Source organism: Triplophysa rosa, linkage group LG17 (genome assembly GCF_024868665.1).
Source record: "Triplophysa rosa linkage group LG17, Trosa_1v2, whole genome shotgun sequence".
NCBI classification, from domain to species: domain Eukaryota; kingdom Metazoa; phylum Chordata; class Actinopteri; order Cypriniformes; family Nemacheilidae; genus Triplophysa; species Triplophysa rosa.
The window spans coordinates 14,705,255-14,724,786 of NC_079906.1; the positions used below are offsets into that span (position 1 = coordinate 14,705,255).

The 19,532-nt window shown below is 44.6% G+C and overlaps 1 protein-coding gene and 3 non-coding genes across 4 annotated transcripts; 3 read left to right on the forward strand and 1 right to left on the reverse strand.

The window, feature by feature from the left end:
* Positions 1-5,085: 5,085 nt before the first annotated feature.
* Positions 5,086-17,592, forward strand: LOC130568336 (uncharacterized). Its single transcript, XM_057357121.1, has 8 exons — positions 5,086-5,299; positions 5,388-5,618; positions 6,195-6,693; positions 6,885-7,212; positions 7,286-8,090; positions 8,195-8,404; positions 17,349-17,432; positions 17,540-17,592. Exons 3-8 carry the CDS (start codon positions 6,572-6,574, stop codon positions 17,590-17,592), a joined length of 1,602 nt encoding a protein of 533 aa, XP_057213104.1. The 5' UTR covers positions 5,086-5,299; positions 5,388-5,618; positions 6,195-6,571.
* trnak-cuu (transfer RNA lysine (anticodon CUU)) lies at positions 9,729-9,801 on the forward strand. Its single transcript has one exon. It is a non-coding gene; the product is annotated as a tRNA-Lys (tRNA).
* On the forward strand, positions 10,381-10,452 carry trnaw-cca (transfer RNA tryptophan (anticodon CCA)). Its single transcript has one exon. It is a non-coding gene; the product is annotated as a tRNA-Trp (tRNA).
* trnay-gua (transfer RNA tyrosine (anticodon GUA)) lies at positions 13,361-13,447 on the reverse strand. Its single transcript is given in 2 exon segments — positions 13,361-13,396; positions 13,411-13,447. It is a non-coding gene; the product is annotated as a tRNA-Tyr (tRNA).
* Positions 17,593-19,532: the final 1,940 nt, after the last annotated feature.

Consider the following 19,532-nt stretch of genomic DNA (forward strand, 5'->3'; position numbering starts at 1 on the left):
CCTGGAATAAACACAATAAATAAACAGGAATTACATTCAAGTGAGAATTAAATATGATATATAAAGGCTGATATTTTACATAAATGCAGGTTTACACCAATAACAAGTTCTCTTACCGGTGTAACGTGCAAGGGGACAAAACGTGGGGACCACTTTCCTGCCAAACAGCTTTTCGTAATTGCAGTTTGCACAGTGAAGGAGTTCTCCTGTGTAGCTGCGCAAAGCTGATGGTTCAGATGACAAGGAAGCAGCCTCCTGGTCCTGGTTCCACCTGTGAAGCCCCTCCAGCAGATAAATATGAAAGTTCAGACTGTTGGCACTGGTCCCTGTAAACAGACACAACAGTGTTAAGGGAGTCTGAAATAAACACGCTTAATGCTTTTTTCTACATATGCATTCTAAGTGTGGCAGATACGTACCTGGGATGAAACGGTTGTGATGCAAGTGAAAGGACTCGAGAGAAGTGGAGCCTCTGGCACATCTGTATGTCCCCAGAAGCACACCACCCTTGGTGTAAGGTGTGCCCCTTCTCTGTGATAGAGAGCACACCAGGGAATCCTGATGCATTTCACATGCCTCTCTGAACACTCCAGATGTGCTCCATCCTTCACTGTGTCCAGAGAGGAACACCCAGGGAGTCATTGCCTTGGCTGCTTAGGAGCTCTGTAAGCAGCCTTTCAAGGAGAAGGATGGTAGTCTCCTCCCCGCGGGTCCTCCTCCGACAATGGAGAGCCAACTCTTTCCTCTTAAGGTGTTTGTCGACATCTTCATCTGTCAGCGCAGGCCAACCCGGGACATCAGCAGCTCTCTCTTGGCTTTGCGGAGCAGAGAAATATCAGCACCATCCCATTCAAAGATGCACGCTGACAGTCGTGACATGAAGATGGGGTAAAGCTGATGGGCGTCGGTTGTACATCCCAAGGCGATCCTGCGCATAAAATGCCAGATGTCCAGCCTTATCAGGAGATCTGGCCATCCACTGAACCTAGCTTTCAGCTTGGTCTCTCCCACCTCAGTGCAGCACCCACAGTCGACGTTCAACACGGCAGGTGGATCCACACCGGCCTGCTGGTAGCGTTTCACAAGACCGTCTACCATCTTGTCCAGTCCTGCTCCTTCCTGGGCTGTTAAGACACTGATGAGCACCTGGCCAAACTCGTTGCCAACAGAGGTGAGCCACAGTCCCCTTCCTCTGGCTGTCCCTGCCAGCTTTTTGGTGGTCTGAAATAGACATAATTGGGAGCATGTTTAAAATGTAGTAAACATCAAACAGTGTAGAATGCTGAGCATACAATTTTTAAAATACCTTTTTAGTTGAATCCATCTTTAACACTGTGCTGTAAGTGGATGTTATCCTGGCATGGATTTCATCCAGCCTTGTCAGGATGTCTCGGCTGTAAACAGTGAGAAGCCACTTCCAGCTTGGCACCACTGCAGGCTTTGGGGGTTCCTGGAATTTTATTGGCAACACTCCAGGGCGGTTGACAAAGTCAACACATTGGGTGGTGTACCGGGCCAGACACTTGAGCCACTCCTCACTGTGGTTCTCATGCAGCTGTTTGATGACCCGTGTAGGACTGTTGCCTAGGCCACGCTCACGCAGGAATCTAATGACTCTCAGATCACAGGCATACCTAAGGAAAAGCAAAATAATATTTTACCATATCATTTTACCTCATGTTAGATGGAATTATACACCACTGTTCAGAGGCGTGTGACCAGAAAGATGCTTTAGATTATTACGTTCTCCAAAGTCTTAATTACTTGATCAAAAATAAATTAAAACAGTAATATTTTGATATTTAAAAATCACAGTTAAAATGGTTGACTACTTAATAAAGCGTGACAAAATGTTGGACCGTTTTTGATCAATTTAAGGTGTCACTGCTGAACAGCAGTGTATATCGAATGTATTTAATTAAAGCATTATGCAATACTGTAAAGTTCTGATCTTATTTCATTACAGTATGGTTTCCTGGAATAAAAATATGTGCTGTACAAAGTGGAGGCGAGCGTAATGTGTTAACTTTACTTAACAGCATGAAATGTGGATTATGCCAATACTTACAGAGACAGTGGTGCTTGGTTTCGGGGCACTGGACACTGCTGCGCTGGGTTGGTCATCCACACGAGATGGTCTTCTAGCCGCACTCAAATTTGGCTTCGCTGCAGCAATGTGAGACCCGCTAAACCTTGGTTTGGTAAACTGAAAGTACAAAACAATTACAATGACATTTTCTGTACTTTATAAATTGTCAACAGATGAATATAGATGGTGGTTTTTCTAGACATATTATTGACTTTTCTTATATTCTAAATATATTACTGAGTTTTCTTATATAAAATAGCTTTCTTACTTAAAGAATACATTTAAAGGAAGTTATAGAGTTCATATACTTCTCTGATCTTAACAAGGGCTATGGGCCTCATGTATGAGTTTGAACACTTGAACACCTGCGTACACACCAAATATCTTCTCACACTAAGACAGGAACTGCACGTACACCACACACACTTTTGTAGAGAGGTTTGGTTAAGAACGCTGGGTTGTTTATCATTATCACACTAAACCATGAGTTCATTTTTAATAAAACCAAGGTTAAATCATGTATCGTCCGAAAGCCCCCGGAAAGGTGTCAAGATAATAAGCACTTTATATACGTATGTGTTATTGCGACGTCCGAAAGCCCCCGGAAAGGTGTCAAGATAAAGAGCACATGATATACGTATGTGTTATTGAGAGCGCTCCCTACAATTAAATCTTAATATGGTAGGCCGGAGATCTTAATATGGTAGGCGTAGTGTTGTCACGATACTGGAATTTCTAACTTCGATTCAATACCTAAAAAAATATCGATATTCGATACCATTTTCGATACCACGGGGAATAAACTGCCATAGCAATAAGGCCCTAATAAGCAATAGCAATATAGGCCTTTTTAAATTTTATTTGAAGTTAAATTGAACAAGACTAGACAATGAGGTATATATTTTTACATTATTTATTAATTGTTAATCTAATGTTAATTTTACGAATACATTTACTATTTAAAATCAAAGTTGTATTTGTCAGTATTAATGGACCAGACCCTGTTGAAAAAACCAGCCTATGCTGGTTTGGTATGTTTTGATGCTGGTTTGCTGGTTTGTGCTGGTTTAAACTGTTCATGTGCTGGTTTAAGATGGTCATATGCTGATTTAAGATGGTTCTTAGCTGGTTTAAGATCAAACCAGCATCGATCAAAACATACCTTACCCAGCATATACTGGATTTTTCAACAGGGGAGCTTACATAAATAGTTGTATTTTTTAACTAACATTTAAAAGAGATTAATAAATACTTGAACAAATGTATTGCTCATTCATTGTTCGTTAATGTTAGTTAATAGCCTACATTTTTATTTGGCTAAATTGGCTTTTATTCACATAGGCCCATACTGTAATCATTGATCAGCGCACATATAGACAGAAACGCAAACTTAAACGCAAGAACTGTTGCAGAGACTCCGCATATTTCTAACATTAACAACTTTTAACTGGAGCGAATGAGACGAGTGCATGAAATCATTGAACAGCGCACACACATAGAGCGCTATGGTAAACACGGAAGTGCAAACGTGTATCACACGCGAGAACTGTTGCGGAGACTTTACCCGCACCAGCATTACTTCAAACATCAAATTAACCGGAGCGAACGAGACGAGTGGATGAAATCATTGATGAGCGCACATAAAGACAGAAACGCGTGCATTAAACATGAGAACTGTTGCGGACTGTGTACTAACATAAACAACATATAACCAGGGCGAATGAAACGAGTGGATAAAATTATTGATCAGCGCACATACATGGATCGCTATGGTAAACACGGGAAGCGTAACGAGCGTGCACCACGCCAGATGTGTTACTGAGACTGGCCGTCTTTTCTAACATTAACACTATTTAACTGCCGCAAACGAGTCAAGTCTGTGAGAGGAGGCGGGGCTCTGTTGTTATGCGTTCACGTGCAGTGTGTTAACTCACTGTCGGACAAGAGAAAGAGAGCGGGAACGCGCAGCTGATATCGATACGTGGGACATGGGTATTGGAACCGTTTCAGATTCTTCAGTATCGATACTTATCGAAATATCGATATTTTTGACAACACTAGTAGGCCGGAAATATAACTGTAGCAAGTGCAGGATGAAATATAACTGTAACGAGGCATAAGGGGATGGGCTAATAAAAATAAGTGATGTCATGTAAAAACTGGTTGGTAGAAGATGAGGTCAGGTAAAACCTGATTGGTTTGAACTGTGATAACAACTTGAGAACAATGTATAAAAGATGGAGTCAGACATGTATTCGTTGGGCATCTACAGATGAACTCTGTGTGTCTCACTTTGCTTGCTCGAGCAAATAAAGATTGAAACCTCTGGAAACCTGGCTCTCTGGTCTTCGTGAATTCTTTCAACATTGGCTGACCGACTTTTCGCCACGACAATAGTTTATTACACTAAAATATGGCTAATAGAAAAATTGTTATTACCATTGACAAACTCGGAGTTATCCTTGATGGTGAAGGCTGCGGCCGGGCCTGAGGCTGGGGTTCGCTCTGCTCCTGTGCCGCTGCAGCAGCAGGCTGTTGTTCTCTGACCCTCTGTGTTTGTTCAGAAGAGGCAGTGGGCTGCTTATAACAACAAAAACACATACACACATTTTTGAAAGAGGAACATTGGTTTGCTTAAAAAAATACTTGCAACGCATTCACATTAATGTTACCTTCTGAGTGTGAAAACCACATGTGCACTTCTGGACCGCTCCAAGCAAGGTCAACTGGCCACGGGATTGCATCGGACATTTTTCAATCTGTAACACAAATGCATTTGTAACTAAACAATAATGGTTACCTAAGCAACTCCATTAAAAGAGAAAGTTGAAGACATTTTACACTTTAATTCAAACCACCTATTCAATGNCTCCACTCCTACTATCTGTCCCGGCCTCTACCTCAGCCCCAACCATTCACGGCTGCACTTAACTTATCAATGGTACATGTCATTTTAATATTTAAGTAGATTACCTACTCCACAAACAATTACCTATGGAATGTCCCCAAAGCCTTTTATTGGTTGGCTGGAAGATTGTTTGTGTATTCTTCAATACGGAATTCATATCTTCAAATTTCCTTTGTTTGTATGATTTTACATGAATGACAATCTGTTCTGTCATCTCCCTCCTTTAGTTTACAAAGAAACGATTTGGAGGATCCATTAGTTCAGCAGCCAAACCCAACCTAAATATACCAAGGCGGATCCAGGTAATTTCAAAAAGACCTTAATATGTTTTATCATTATCACCGTCATTATTATGTTGATGTTAATAATGTGCAATATTTATATTCACAGCCTGGTAGTCATAGTCCGACTCCTTCAGCCAGTCAGTCACCTGCAGCCAGACCACCTCCTTCAGCCATTCCTTCTCCTTCAGCCAGACCACCTCCTTCAGCCAGACCACATCCTTCGGCCAGACCACCTCCTTCAGCCAGACCACCTCCTTCAGCCAGTCCGTCACCTGCATCCACAAATACTACTTCAGCCGGTCCTTCTCCTACAGCCAGACCTGCTCCTACATCCTCAGTGAGTACCCGTCTATTTGTTCCGGCATCTGTAATTACATGTACAGTACATATGGGTAAATCCATAATTGGGGGTACATTTCACATCAACCAAAAATTACAGAACAAATATGCTTTCTTAATAAAATTACTGTTGGTTCAGTTTATATATTTGATCAGTGTTACTTACCTGCTAGTTGACAAGCTTAATCATTAAACACCAATTTGATATTACAAGAGAAAGGATGTTTTCCTGGTGAATTCGTCAACTGCGTTTCAGACAAACTGTGTGCCACTTCACTCTGTGATTAAGCTCTACACTTCTAACACATGCTAATCATCTAAGCGTTCTTTTGTCTGTTCTGCCATATGTACAGAAATTGTTTTAAGATAATTTTAAGAACCAGTTATGCAGGCGTCCAGGAACCATTTTTAAATGATAAATCGGCCTTTAAGTTAATTTTGTTAAAAATATATAATTATCATGAATGGACACAAAATGTACCCTAAATTATAGAATTACTTATATGCAAACTTGAGAGAAACAATGTTGTAATGTTTATATTACATCTCTACTTTTTCATTGCTTTTGAATGAGGAGCGTGTTGCCTCTTCTATGCCTGGCCCTGCTTCTGCACCCACCACTGCTCCCGCAGCCGAGCCAGATCAATTTTGGCTGCCTCCTGAAATGAGGAAGACGATCCCATCACAGGATCAGAGGTGGATTGCGTCTGCGCTTTTTCACGCTGGCAGACTTCGGACAGACTTGAAGCTCTGGTATGAGCCACCAGTCCCTTCTCTCATCTACCACCAGGCTCCATCTCCAGACCGCTTTTTTAACCACAGGCTTCTGGTATGGATGCCCTACCACTTGTGGAGGTTACACTGCCCTGTCCTACATGTGGGAAGTAGTTGACTGGCAATGGCATCCACAAGAGAGCAGGGAAGGTCCTGGACATCGACAGGTACTACCTTATGGTAACAGAGACTCTCAGGTGTACTGTTTGTCGCCTGAATTACCTGTCTACCAGTCAGACTGTCCTGGACCAGCTCGACTTGCCCCATAGAAGACTGTTTCGTCTGATCTTGACACAGAAGTGAGCTACAATCTACACACATTGTAGAGAATCTTGTAATGAGTTTATAATATTGATGTTAATCAATTAATGGTTAACAATAAAGTATATATGCAGAAATGTGTCATGTAAATTAAATGCATAGCAAAATGAAAGTGTTTTTAATTTAGCTTGAAATAATGAATGAAGCAAATCTTCTCTTTTGCACAAAGGTATGCGTGTGACGTTCGTGTCATACGCATGCTGAGGGAGCGGACGCTGGGCAACAGCCCCACCAGACTGGTGAAACAGCTGAGGGAGAACCATGGGGAGGAGTGGCTTGACCGCTTGGCGCACTATATGGAGGAGTGTGCTGGTTTTGTCAACCGCCCCAGCCTCTTACCTGTCGTGTGCCAGAAGCCTCCGGAGCCCATCGACGTCCCTACTAGCAAGTGGCTGCTTTCAGTTTACGGGAGGGACATTGTCAGCTGTATGGATCATGTCAAGGCTTGCATTACTTCCACGTTTGGGACCATTTTAAAAATGGACTCTACAAAACAGGTAATCGGTTGACAATTTTACTGGTGTTTTAACTTTGTGAAATTTGTATTATCCTTAATTTTGTTGATTTTAGATCACAAGAAAGTTGGCAGGCACAGCCAGGGGAACAGCACAGTGGCTGACTTCTGTTGGTAATGAGACAGGCCAAATTCTTATCAGTGTCCTGACCGCTCAGGAAGGTGCGGCACTAGACACCATGGTCTCCGGCTTGATTAACAGGTACAGCCAGGCTGCCGTGGCTCCACCAGTGCTGCTGTACGTGGACTCTGGCTGCTGTGTAGAGAAGGGGCAGAGCAAGCTACAGGCCAGATTTGGAGGATGGCCTGACCTCAATATCAGGCTGGACATCTGGCACTTCATGCGTCGGCTGGCAGTGGGCTGCACCACTGATGCTCATCCTCTCTACCCAATCTTCATGTCACGTCTCTCAGCATGTATTTTGGAGTGGGACCCACATGATGTTGCTTTGTTGCGGCGGGCAAAGAGAGAGCACCTGCAGCAGGAAGGTTTGTCTGTCATCACCAATGACCTCGTGAACCGGCGGATTACCAAGAAAGAGCTGGCGCTCTATTGCCGTCGTAGGACACGTGGGGTGGAGTCCACAACCCGCCACATTGACAGGCTTCTGCAGGAACTCAAGGGGGAGAAGGGGAGAGATCTGATGGGGGTTCCTCTGCTGGACACAGTGAGGATGGAGCACATCTGGCGTGTTCAGATGAGGCATTTTAAGTGCATACAGGATTCGCCTGGTGTGTCTCTCTTCACAGAGACGGGCACCACCACCACCAAGGGAGGGATAGTTCTCACCAAGTACAGGTGTGCTAGGGGCTCGACCTCCCTTGAGTCTTTCCACTGCCATCTGAACAGGATCATTCCAGGTGTGTGGCTCATTGTTATTGCAGTATAGTACATATTCATTACAATAAGATAAATAATGTCACTTATCACACTTTCATGCTTTTCATTGTTCACTTCTATACAGGAACCAGTGCTAACACACTGAATTTTCAGTTGTATCTCCTGGAAGGCCTGAACAGATGGAACCAAGACCGGAGAGCAGCGTCAATCACAGAGAAACCCTCCCCTTTTCTCACCTACTCAGGGCAGGTGGTGCAAAGCATTAACACTAACAGCCTAAACGTTTTTGGAGAGAAGCTTGTGCCCACCTTCCAACCTCCTACAGAGTACACTGGTAAGACTCTCACAGTGCATTGTACAGCACAGGGTTTTATGTTAATGAAGAACCAAGCGCAGGCAGGCAGTGAAGGGGTTAACAGATACAAGATTTTATTTCTTAACAAAAAAACAGAAACCAAAACACCCACGATGGGGGACAAACACAATAATCAACGACGCTAACAAAGACAAAGAAAAACTTCCCACGAGGGGGCAAGACCAAAACCAAAGAACACTAAAAACAACAAACTTAACTAAACAGGACTCACGGACAGGACAAGGCAAGGCAAGGCAAGGCAGAGATACGGGGTCAAAACAAAACAGCAACATAGCAAATCCAAAGAACAGGAGAACACAATACACGCACAACAAACGTAATACACCAGCACAGGACAATGAAACATGAGGGTATATATAGGCAAGACAAACGAGGGATAACGACACAGGGCAGGTGTGGGTAATAAAACACTCAGGGAAGGATAACAAGGAAACGAGATGGCGGGAACAGAGACGAGACACTGGAGAGAATGTATATTATTGTCAAAAGGACAATAATACGTTTCTCTCCACACATAACCAAAGGCTTTGTCATGACTCTGCTACAGGACCAAGAAAAACATGACTAAATGAAGCAAGCCATGACAGAAGCCCCCCCTTTAATGAGCACCTCCAGGTGCTCACCAAGGGGTAGACGGACGAGACAAGACCGACTGAGACAGTGACATGAACAGACAAAACATGGAGAACAAAATCAGTGGCAGACAAGACAAAATAACAATGGGGTTGGGGTGCGACAATAAAAATAACAAACATGGGAGGGGGGGTTGGGCAAAACACGAGTTCATGGGGGGTAAATCAAACGGATTGGGAAAACAAGTCTTAGTCCCCGGCTGCGCTCGAGGGCGCGGAGTCCTGGGGGACTTAGGGGAAGTCCTGGGTGGGACAGTCTTTGACCCTGGGAGTTTCCCAGGGGCCGGCTTGGCTGCCGGACTGGGTACCGGCTGGAAGGCCGGCTGGAAGGCCGGCTGGACAGGGCTTGACGCTAGCTGGAAGGCCGGCTGGACAGGGCTTGACGCCGGCTGGAATGCCGGCTGGACAGGGCTTGACGCCAGCTGGAAGGCCAGCTGAAAAGGGCTTGACGCCGGCTGGAAGGCCGGCTGGACAGGGCTTGACGCAGTCTGGGACGCCGGCTGGATCACCGGCTTGGACGCTGGCTGGGACGCTGGCTGGAAAACCGGCTGGGACGCCGGCTGGATCATCGGATGGGACGCCGGCTGCACCGGACTGGACTAGTCCCCAAACAGACTATTGTTCCACAGCTTAATACCTGGCTGAGGTACGTCCGGCTAGCTTAGTCGGTAGAGCATGAGACTCTTAATCTCAGGGTCGTGGGTTCGATCCCCACATTGGGCGTGTAAGAGCCTTCTGTTCTTGGTGCTTTTCACCAGGCCAGGTGACGGAATGTTTGTGCAGCTTCTTGGTAAAATACAGAAGGCGCAATGACTCTTAACCAATATGCGGCAAAAAGGGCTCTCTGAAAGCATCCGCTATATTGGCGTGCTGCGACATACGTGGTTATGACTCTCTTTTTTAGTTTTAGTAACATTTATACTTTATGCAGATAAGAGACCAAAATCATCAGAAAAGCCTGTTCATCACATTACACAAACAGACACACCTGCATACACCTGGATAAATACACATCGCCTCCATAAAACTCTGCTGTTTCTTTCCAAACCAAGTCCGAGAAACGAGTTCCACGTCTCGTTTTGCCGCCGTCCCTCTCCCCTGCGGCCTCAGTCTGTCTCTGTGGCACAATCAGTTTAATCTAAAGGTTGGTGGTTCGAGCCCACCCAGGGACGCGCTAAGGTTTTCGTTGCCACATACAGCACAGCTGATGCATGTCTGTTCGGCCATCGGGATGGAGGTAGCGTCACGAGGCTTTACGCCAGAGCATGACTAGGAGCACCGTGATTGTGTAGGCCAACGAGAGGCCTCGTGGCGCAACGGTAGCGCGTCTGACTCCAGATCAGAAGGTTGCGTGTTCAAATCACGACGGGGTCACTGGTTCTTTGTGCTTGGAAGCCTTGTTAGCGATGCCTTTTGGCTGCTGTCATGCTTTGGCTTGACTGACTGCTGCTAGCTAACCGGTCGCCGTGACTGATGTCGCCGAATCAGAAGGAGCTTTTTGCACCTACGGGATTGTCCACTTTAACACTGTTGGAAGTTTAGGATGTTTTCTATGTAGAGGTGAGGTTCAAAATGTGAAGACAGTGATAAGACGTGTCGTAAAAAAGGTCCCCGCTGTACCTGCTGTACTTTTGAATGGTCGGCACTCGGGACACAACACTGTGTATCCTGCACGTTACCTGAGGCCTCAGGAAGCACGTTACAATAGAAGGTAAATACTGTGTGCTCACTTGAATTTGGATGGTGCAAAGGGGCTTAAAAGTAGGAGGAGCCCAGAAAGGCTCATAAACGAGATCAGTGGCAATTTGTTTGACCTCCTACACAGCTGCCTCACTGTGAAACAACGGGGTATTTCCAAGTGAAAGAGCAGCTAAGAAACCCACCGTTTTCCCATACCGGGAGTTGAACCCGAGCCGCCTGGGTGAAAACCAGGAATCCTAACGGCTAGGCCATATGGGAGACCGCAGCACCTGACTTGGAGGGGATATGCACGTCAACTGTTTTCCAGCACAGAGGAAGCGTAGTAAAACCACACATTTGAAGAGCATCGCACAAAACTCTCTATCTATCTGAGCACATGTTGACAATAAACTCGCAACAAGCAGAGGAAAACCAAGAGCCCCAAAACAGCCAGGAGACAGCGATGTGCAGAGGCAGTCCGACAGAGGCGGATTCTTAAACTCTCTGATTCCTAACACGTTCACCGAGGCCCGCTGTGAGCGGAGCCGTCCAAAAGCACATTGAACTCACAGTGGTTTCACCCCACGGAAATCTTTCGTAAAAGGCGGAAGTTTTAATGCGTAGATCAAGAGAAACTCGAGCTACACCCACCAGCTCTCGAACCAGCGTGCTTCCTGTGTCGCACCGCAATGTTTAAGGGGGTCATCTTTGGTGCGGGCTCCTCCATAAACATTCCATCTGGGAGGGGCTAACGAGGTGAAGTTCTCGTCCATCAACAAACTGATGCAATCGACAACTCTGAAGAGATATCCATGAAGCTAACAGTCTGCCAACCACTGGTGCTAGGATCTGGATCTGCCTGGGAAATGAAAAACAAATCTCCAGTCTCTGACAATTCTAGCTGAAGCAGTACAAGGACATGGTAAGGCCTCCTTCTTCCGCTATTGAATTTCTTTTCAACAACAGGTTAAAGTGTGATTATCTGATGAGAATGCCATTGTGGACCAGAGGAGGATTAGGAAAGCCTCCACAACATTCTAAATGAGTCTTCGTTAATATAGCGGACAGTGTCTCCGCAGGTGACGCGCACGACCGGTTTCGATTCGCCGACGGGGAGTTTGAGTCTGCTTTTGGGTCGTCTCTAGCATGCCTAAGGCCATCAAACTGAATGTGTAACTTAGTTGACATGCGCCGGACGGCTAGTTATGGACACTGCACGCTGACGCCCCAAAAATATTTCCCAGGTCACCTGGCATTGCCGAAACGAAGGGGAGAGCTCCCGCGATTGAATGGAAACGTCATGGGGCTGCGGCAACGCCCCGGGGGACCCATGAAAAATGCCCAAAGTGCCTAATTTTTGAGTCACGGAAGGAAGGGTTAGGCACTCTCTTGCGCAGAACCACGAGGGGGCGACTCGACGTACGTTCCCAACCTAAGCCACGCGCGTCGATCAGGTTGCGACCGGGCCTCCCGAAGAGCGCCTAAACATCCCCCTTGCAGCCTACGGGCCGGCTCCGGACCCCGATGTACACGAGAAGCCTACGCGTTCCCATTGTAACCTATTTTGGGCGGAGCTTCCCGCTGGCCACGCCTCCATCCACAGAACGCCTACGCATCCCCCTTGCAGCCTAAACTTGAGGGAGGCCTGCCCGATGCCCCCGAAGCCTGCCCGAAGACCTGGACGCCACCCGGCGCCCCGGGGGACCCCGTCTCGAAGCTGACTGCCTCATTTGAGCCCAGCGGCTGTGTGACAACACGCTTAAACAGCCTAAAGCCCTTTTCTTTGACTTTCGAGTCAAACGTGCACATAAAAGAGCAGTGTGCATTGACACAATGTTTTCTCACATCTGCGATTTACTCGAAGGGCCCAAAATTAGGTAGACAGAGTAAGACCCCTGTCAGTGGTCTCGTTTGCTTTGGCAATGATTTATCCAGCTTAAACCAACAGTAGAGTGTATAAGAGGAACAGCCCTTCACAATGACGTGCATTAAGGCTCACAGTTGTGCTCCAGAAGCTTAAAAATGGTGTGTCCATTAGCTACCTATGGGAGCCATACCAAAAGTGTCCGTGAATCAGTTTGGCAATTACCTGTTTATTACAGCTTTGTAACATGGTTATTATGCTCAAATATGGTATATACATGTGTAACTTATTTGATGTGGCTCACATAGGTGTATAACGGACAATATATGTGTAACTTATTTAATGGGACCCTCATTGGTAAATAATGGACAAAGCATATTTTTGCAAAGCACTTTTGACCATCGGTGTCCAGTGCTTGGTGCCGTGGCACGCCACGTTGGCGCAGTTAGGCAGCGCGTCAGTCTCATAATCTGAAGGTGGGATTCTTTTGAACTGGTTTCAGATCCCGCTGTGGCCCATTTGCCTTCCATGCCTTCATGTACCTTCTGACAGGCTGCCTTGATTAAGGCTACACATGGAGCCAGGCACCCCCTGGCTCCTGCGGAGGACCAGTCATACTCATACTCGCTGCGGCCCGGGTTCGATTCCCGGTAAGGGAATGTGGTTTTGAACGCCCTATGGCGCATTTTCACCACTCCTTATAAACAATGGTCTTTTAAAAGAGGTTAAAAAGATGCTTCCTTCGAGCCGGATTCGAACCAGCGACCTAAGGATGACCAGTGGGACACCTACAGTCCTCCGCTCTACCAACTGAGCTATCGAAGGCACAGGAACAGGTTGCCGACTGAGCTATTTTTGGCGCAGGTCAGTGGACGTCCCATGGCACGAAAAGGAGCGCAGGTGCAACGAGCAAGCCAGGAGTCGATCCTGGAATCTTCTGGCGTAGCTGGCGTAATCTCTAGTTGGGGATGGGCATATGACGTTCATCTGGGCCTGGCGGAATCTCTCCCTACCTCGGGATGGGCATCCCGAGGCGAGGGCAGAAAAAGAATAATTAGCGTAGCTGCTGTTCATTACCTATGTATTAGTGAATGCTTGGCTGAAAAGATGTGTCTTTAATCTAGATTTAAATTGGGAGAGTGTGTCTGACCCTCGAATAGTATCGGGGAGGCTATTCCAGAGTTTAGGTGCTACGTATGAGAAAGCTCTACCCCCTTTGGTGGATTTAGTTATTCTAGGTGTTATCAAAAGTCTGGAGTTTTGAGATCTTAGAGAGCGTGATGGGTTGTAGTGTGGTAGAAGCTCTGTTATGTAGGTAGGGGCTAAACCGTTTAAGGCTTTATAAGTAATTAAAAGAACTTTAAAGTCAATACGATACTTAATGGGTAACCAGTGAAGGGTTGATAACATTGGGGTTATGTGATCGTATTTTCTGGACCTGGTTAGAACTCTGGCAGCTGCATTCTGAACTAACTGTAGTTTGTTTATTGATGCTGCAGGACAACCACTAAGCAGTGCATTACAGTAGTCAAGTCTTGAGGTCACAAATGCATGAATAAGCTTCTCTGCATCAGCCACACATAAAATATTTCGCAATTTGGCAACATTTCTAAGGTGGAAGAAGGCTGTTTTTGTGACATTTGAGATGTGATTTTTAAATGACAGGTTGCTGTCTAATATAACGCCAAGGTCTTTAACTGTATTTGTTGGAGTAACAGTGCAGCCTTCAATTTGCAGGTCATAATCCGAAATATTCTGCTCACGTGTCTTTGGTCCGATAAGTAATATTTCTGTTTTATTAGAATTTAAAAGAAGGAAATTACAAGTCATCCAATGCTTTATATCGTCGATGCACTCTGCCAATTTGGATAGTTGGAAGGAATCATCTGGTCTTGATGAGATATATAGCTGAGTATCATCTGCATAACAGTGGAAGCTAATTCCATGTTTTCTAATAATGTTTCCAAGGGGCAGCATGTATATGGAGAATAGCAAGGGTCCTAAAACCGATCCCTGAGGTAATCCATAATTTACTTGCGTTAGATTTGATGATTCCCCATTTAAATGGACAAATTGATGTCTGTCTGATAAGTAAGATCTGAACCATTGTAGTGCCTGTCCCTGAATACCGGTATAATTGTGTAAGCGATCTAGAAGTATTTTATGGTCTACAGTATCGAACGCAGCACTAAGGTCGAGCAGGACTAGGAGTGAGATGTTACCTTTATCTGATGCTATAAGCAGGTCGTTTGTAATTTTAACGAGCGCAGTTTCAGTACTATGATGCGGTCTAAAGCCTGACTGGAATTTTTCGTGTATGTCATTATTTTGTAAGAAAGAGCACAACTGAGTGGACACTACTTTTTCTAGTATTTTAGACAGGTAAGGGAGATTTGAAATCGGTCTATAGTTTCCTAGTTCATTGGGGTCTAAGTTTGGTTTCTTGATAAGAGGCTTAATGACGGCCAGTTTAAAGGCTCCTGGGACATGGCCTAGATTAATTGACGAGTTGATAATGTTATAAATGGGCTCAATTGCAACGGGTAATAACTCTTTTAATAATTTAGTTGGTATGGGGTCTAATAAGCAAGTTGTAGGTTTAGATGTTGCAATAAGTTTAATTAAATCTTCCTGTTTTATAGGTGAAAAACACTGTAGCCTTTCTTTTGGGGCGATGGTTGGTACTAATTTATAGGACAGACTTGGAGGTTGAGATTTTACTATTTTGTCTCGTATGTTTTCGATTTTCTCTGTAAAAAAGTTCATGAAATCATTGCTACCAAGGTGCGGCGGAATACCCAGGTCAGGTGAAGTCTGTTTATTTGTTAGTTTAGCAACTGTACTAAATAAAAACCTTGGATTGTTTTTGTTAGTTTCTATGAGGTTACGGAGGTGCTCAGCCTTTGCTGCTTTTAGTGCCTTTTTATAACAGTTTGCACTCTCTTTCCACGCAATTTTAAAGACCTCTAATTGGGTTTGTTTCCATTTGCGCTCCAGTTTACGTGTTTCTCTTTTAAGGGCGCGAGTGGTGCTATTGTACCATGGTGCTGCGTTTTTCTCATTAATCTTTTTTGACTTCATAGGTGCGACAGCTTCTAATGTATTAGAGAAAATAGTACCCAATTTGCTGGTCATGTCATCGAGCGATTCTGTATTTATTGGTATGGTTATTAAAGGAGTCAGATCTGGCAAGCTCTTTGCGAAACTATCTTTAGTAGTCGAGGTAATTGTTCTACCCTGTCGATAACGAGTTAAACGGCTGATTTCTGCAGTGCGCAGTGTACATGTTATAAGATAGTGATCAGTGACATCGTCGCTTTGAGGTATAATATCTATATTGGTTAGATCGGCTCCGTGAGATATAATCAAGTCTAGTGTATGATTAAATCGATGAGTGGGTCCATTGATGTGTTGTGTTACTCCAAAAGAGTGTAATAGCTCTGTAAACGCCACTGCTAATGCATCGTTAGCACTATCTACGTGGATATTAAAGTCTCCGACAATTAGTACTTTATCAACGTTAACCAATAGGTCCGATAGGAAGTCCGCAAACTCTTTCAGAAAATCAATGTAGGGACCAGGGGGTCTATACACTTTAGCCAACGTACAAGAAAGTGATGTGGTAAAAGTCGATCTTGAAGTTCAAAAAATCTCTCAGACAAAGAAAGTTCAGGTGTCAAGGAGTTAACTTTATTTGATCAGGCCAAACAAAGTGAGATGTCCCAAGTCATCTGAAAACCAAGTGTTTTCCAGCCTACAGTTATAGTGAAACTTAGGAAAGGAGGTGCTTTCCTAAACCAATCAGGAAATTCCCTTTATCTTTTATTTTTTATTATCCAATCATTCTCGTCTGCCACTATTATTTTCTAGGCAACAATGTTTGTATTGCTGAAATCTGTTCTATACTTGGTTAACATGATTAAAAATATACTTATAGTTCAAACAACACTCAATCGTTGCTTAAGTATTCTGATTATATCATTAAATCATCAAGTCATCTTCATATATTCACTTGTAACATTCAATCATTGGTCTGATTATTAACACATCTATGGTAATATCATTCCTATGAATACTTCTTATAAGTGGGATGTACCAAAAGAGCCCAAAGTGCAATGTGCAAATACCACAATCAACAAAATGATCAGAATTATGCACAATATATTCCCCCCTTTGGGGCTCCATAAGAGTCCCACACATGATTAAGTCTACTAATTTAAGAGGAATATCTACTACAAAGAACATATATCTGCATGAGCAAAATGAATCAATATCAATGATTATACTTAATGTAGGTATGTATGCAAGCTATAAAAGATAAAAATCCAAATGACCCATCTTGGTCATCTCGTAACACAGATAACACCTGCTTTTAACCAATTACTTTAGTAAATTTTCTTACTCTACTGCAAAGAGTTGATCAATTGCAAAGAGTTGATCATCACTGACTGAATAGACCAACATCTGATGATGAGGACTAGATGGAATGACTCCCTTACATGCCTGCATTATGCAAGGCCAAAAACACAGCAATATCAGAATTGGCGATAGAATACATGCAGCAAACATCAATATGTTATGCAGATTAGGGAATATGCTGTTAAACCAGTCCCAAATGGAAGAGTCTGTGTTCACTTCATTCTTTGTGATCATTGTAGACAACAATGTAATATTCTCTATTCCTTGTTCGATAAGATGTCCATCTGCGTCATTGTCTGGTATGTAGGTACAACAAGTCTCTCCTACCATAACACAAACGCCTCCCTGCGCTGCAATGAGTTGATCCAAAACCATCCGATTCTGGAGAGCAGTAAGTCGTAGTCCTCGCAGTTCCTCTCTGATTCCCTCCATCATGATTTTCGTTGTGTTGATAAATGAGGCTAGCTCATATCTGGTGATTTCCACTTCTTCCATCAGTGATTCCATTCCCAGTGCTGGAAGAAAAGCAGCCACAAGCTTCTCAGCAATAGTCCATATGTGATGATTCTTTGGCACTGGGCTTTCTCTCATGAAGTTGATTAGGTCTCTTCTTGTTCATCATTGATTCTCCATTGATTGATGTGGTAAGGTAATGGCCCCACCATGCAGTTGGACTAAAGCACAAAGTCCTGTCCATTTTTTTGGCAAGGGAAGTTAGGTAAATCGTGGACAATTGTCCATTCATATAGATTGCCATTGGTCGACTAGGCAGACGAAGGGCTCGTATACCTGAATTGTACGCCAAATTCTCGCTCACTCTTATTATGAGTTGGACTTTTTTCCCTTATCGGAGTTTAGGGGCCGTTTTTCCGGAGAGGCATCGTACGGACGCCACAAGGGGTGGCAAAGTGCTGCGGGCATGGACCCTCGCGCCACAAAGTGCCTACTCATCCCCTCACCACCTAATCTTCATCACCGCGTGCACGAGGAGCCTTTCGCTTCCCCCTGACCACCTAACTCTGCCATAGTCTTCCTCACGTCCGCAGTGCGCCTAGACTTGCTAGTTTGCTGCCCCTTGCTGCCTATTCGTGGCGCCACACCCAAAAGATGCCAAAACGTCTCGCTCGCCACCCTTGCCTCCGCAGAGCGCCTAGAGTTGGTAGATTGCTGCCCCTTGCTGCCTATGCGTGGCGCGACAAGGCGGTCCCGGGCCGGTGTTCCCGTGTTTGTTTTAAAACGTTGCCCGTTTCAATTGATCTTTGGATATGTCATCGAGCCCACCGTGCTAAGAGGTGTGTCGTGATCGTTAAAAATAAAATGCACATTTTGACCTGAAAATAAGCATCCGCAATAACCACTACACGTGGCTTGCGAATCAATTGGTAGCGGGGACTTTTCAGTGTATCATATCCATTATTCGGCGGAGGCCTCGTAAGTGTTTCGGAGGCATTGTTTAAAATGACAAAGTGTGACTCACTGTGACCCTCAGTGACCTTTGTTTCATCTCATCTTCCAGTATGTGATTAAGCACACTGTGTTTCATGACATAGCATGATCTTTAAACGTAAAATGCATGTTTTATTACAAAAATAAGCCTCCTTGATAACACATTCACGTGGCCTGTCAGTTACAATGGAAGGAGGGAACTTCCTGGTTGCTGTGTAGTCTATTCAGTGGAGGCCAAATAGCTGTTTCAATTGCAATGCAAAAAATGACTAAAAATGAATCCAAATGTTGTTTATTTGCATTGATCTTCCAGTATGTGATTATGTACACTGTGTTGCACGACATACTGCGTGCATTAGTCACAGTATGCATATTTAGGCCTAAGGTTGACATCCAAAATAACCACTACACATGGCATGCAAATAAATATGTAGCGGGGACATTTCAGTGCATCATATCCATTATTTGGCGGAGGCCTCATAAGTGTTTTGGCGGCATTGTTTAAAATGACAAATTATGACTAACTGTGACCCTCAGTGACCTTTGTTTTATCTCGTCTACCAGTATGTGATTAATCACACTGTGTTGAACAACATAGCATGATCTTAAAACGTAAAATGCATGTTTTGATACAAAAATAAGCCTCCTTGATAACACATACACGTGGCCTGTCAGTTACAATGGTAAGAGGGAACTTCCTGGTTGCTATGTAGTCTGTTCAGTGGTTGCAGAGTCACTCATTTACACTACACGAGGACCTCAAGCCGCGAGACCCTTGGGGGCCCTAGTGACCCCAAATTGCACAAGNTGGATCATACATTGGACACGCCCCCAGGCCCCGCCCACTACCACCAAACAACTTTTCGTCTACTAAACCACTATTTTTTTCAGAAACTCGATCCCGGGCCAAGGCGACCCCGCGGATCGCATAGGCACGCCCCCCGGATCCCCCGCCGGCGGTCCCGGGCCGGTGGTCCCGTGTTTTTTTTTAAACGACGCCCGTTTCAATTGATCTTCGGATATGTCATCGAGCCCACCGTGCTGA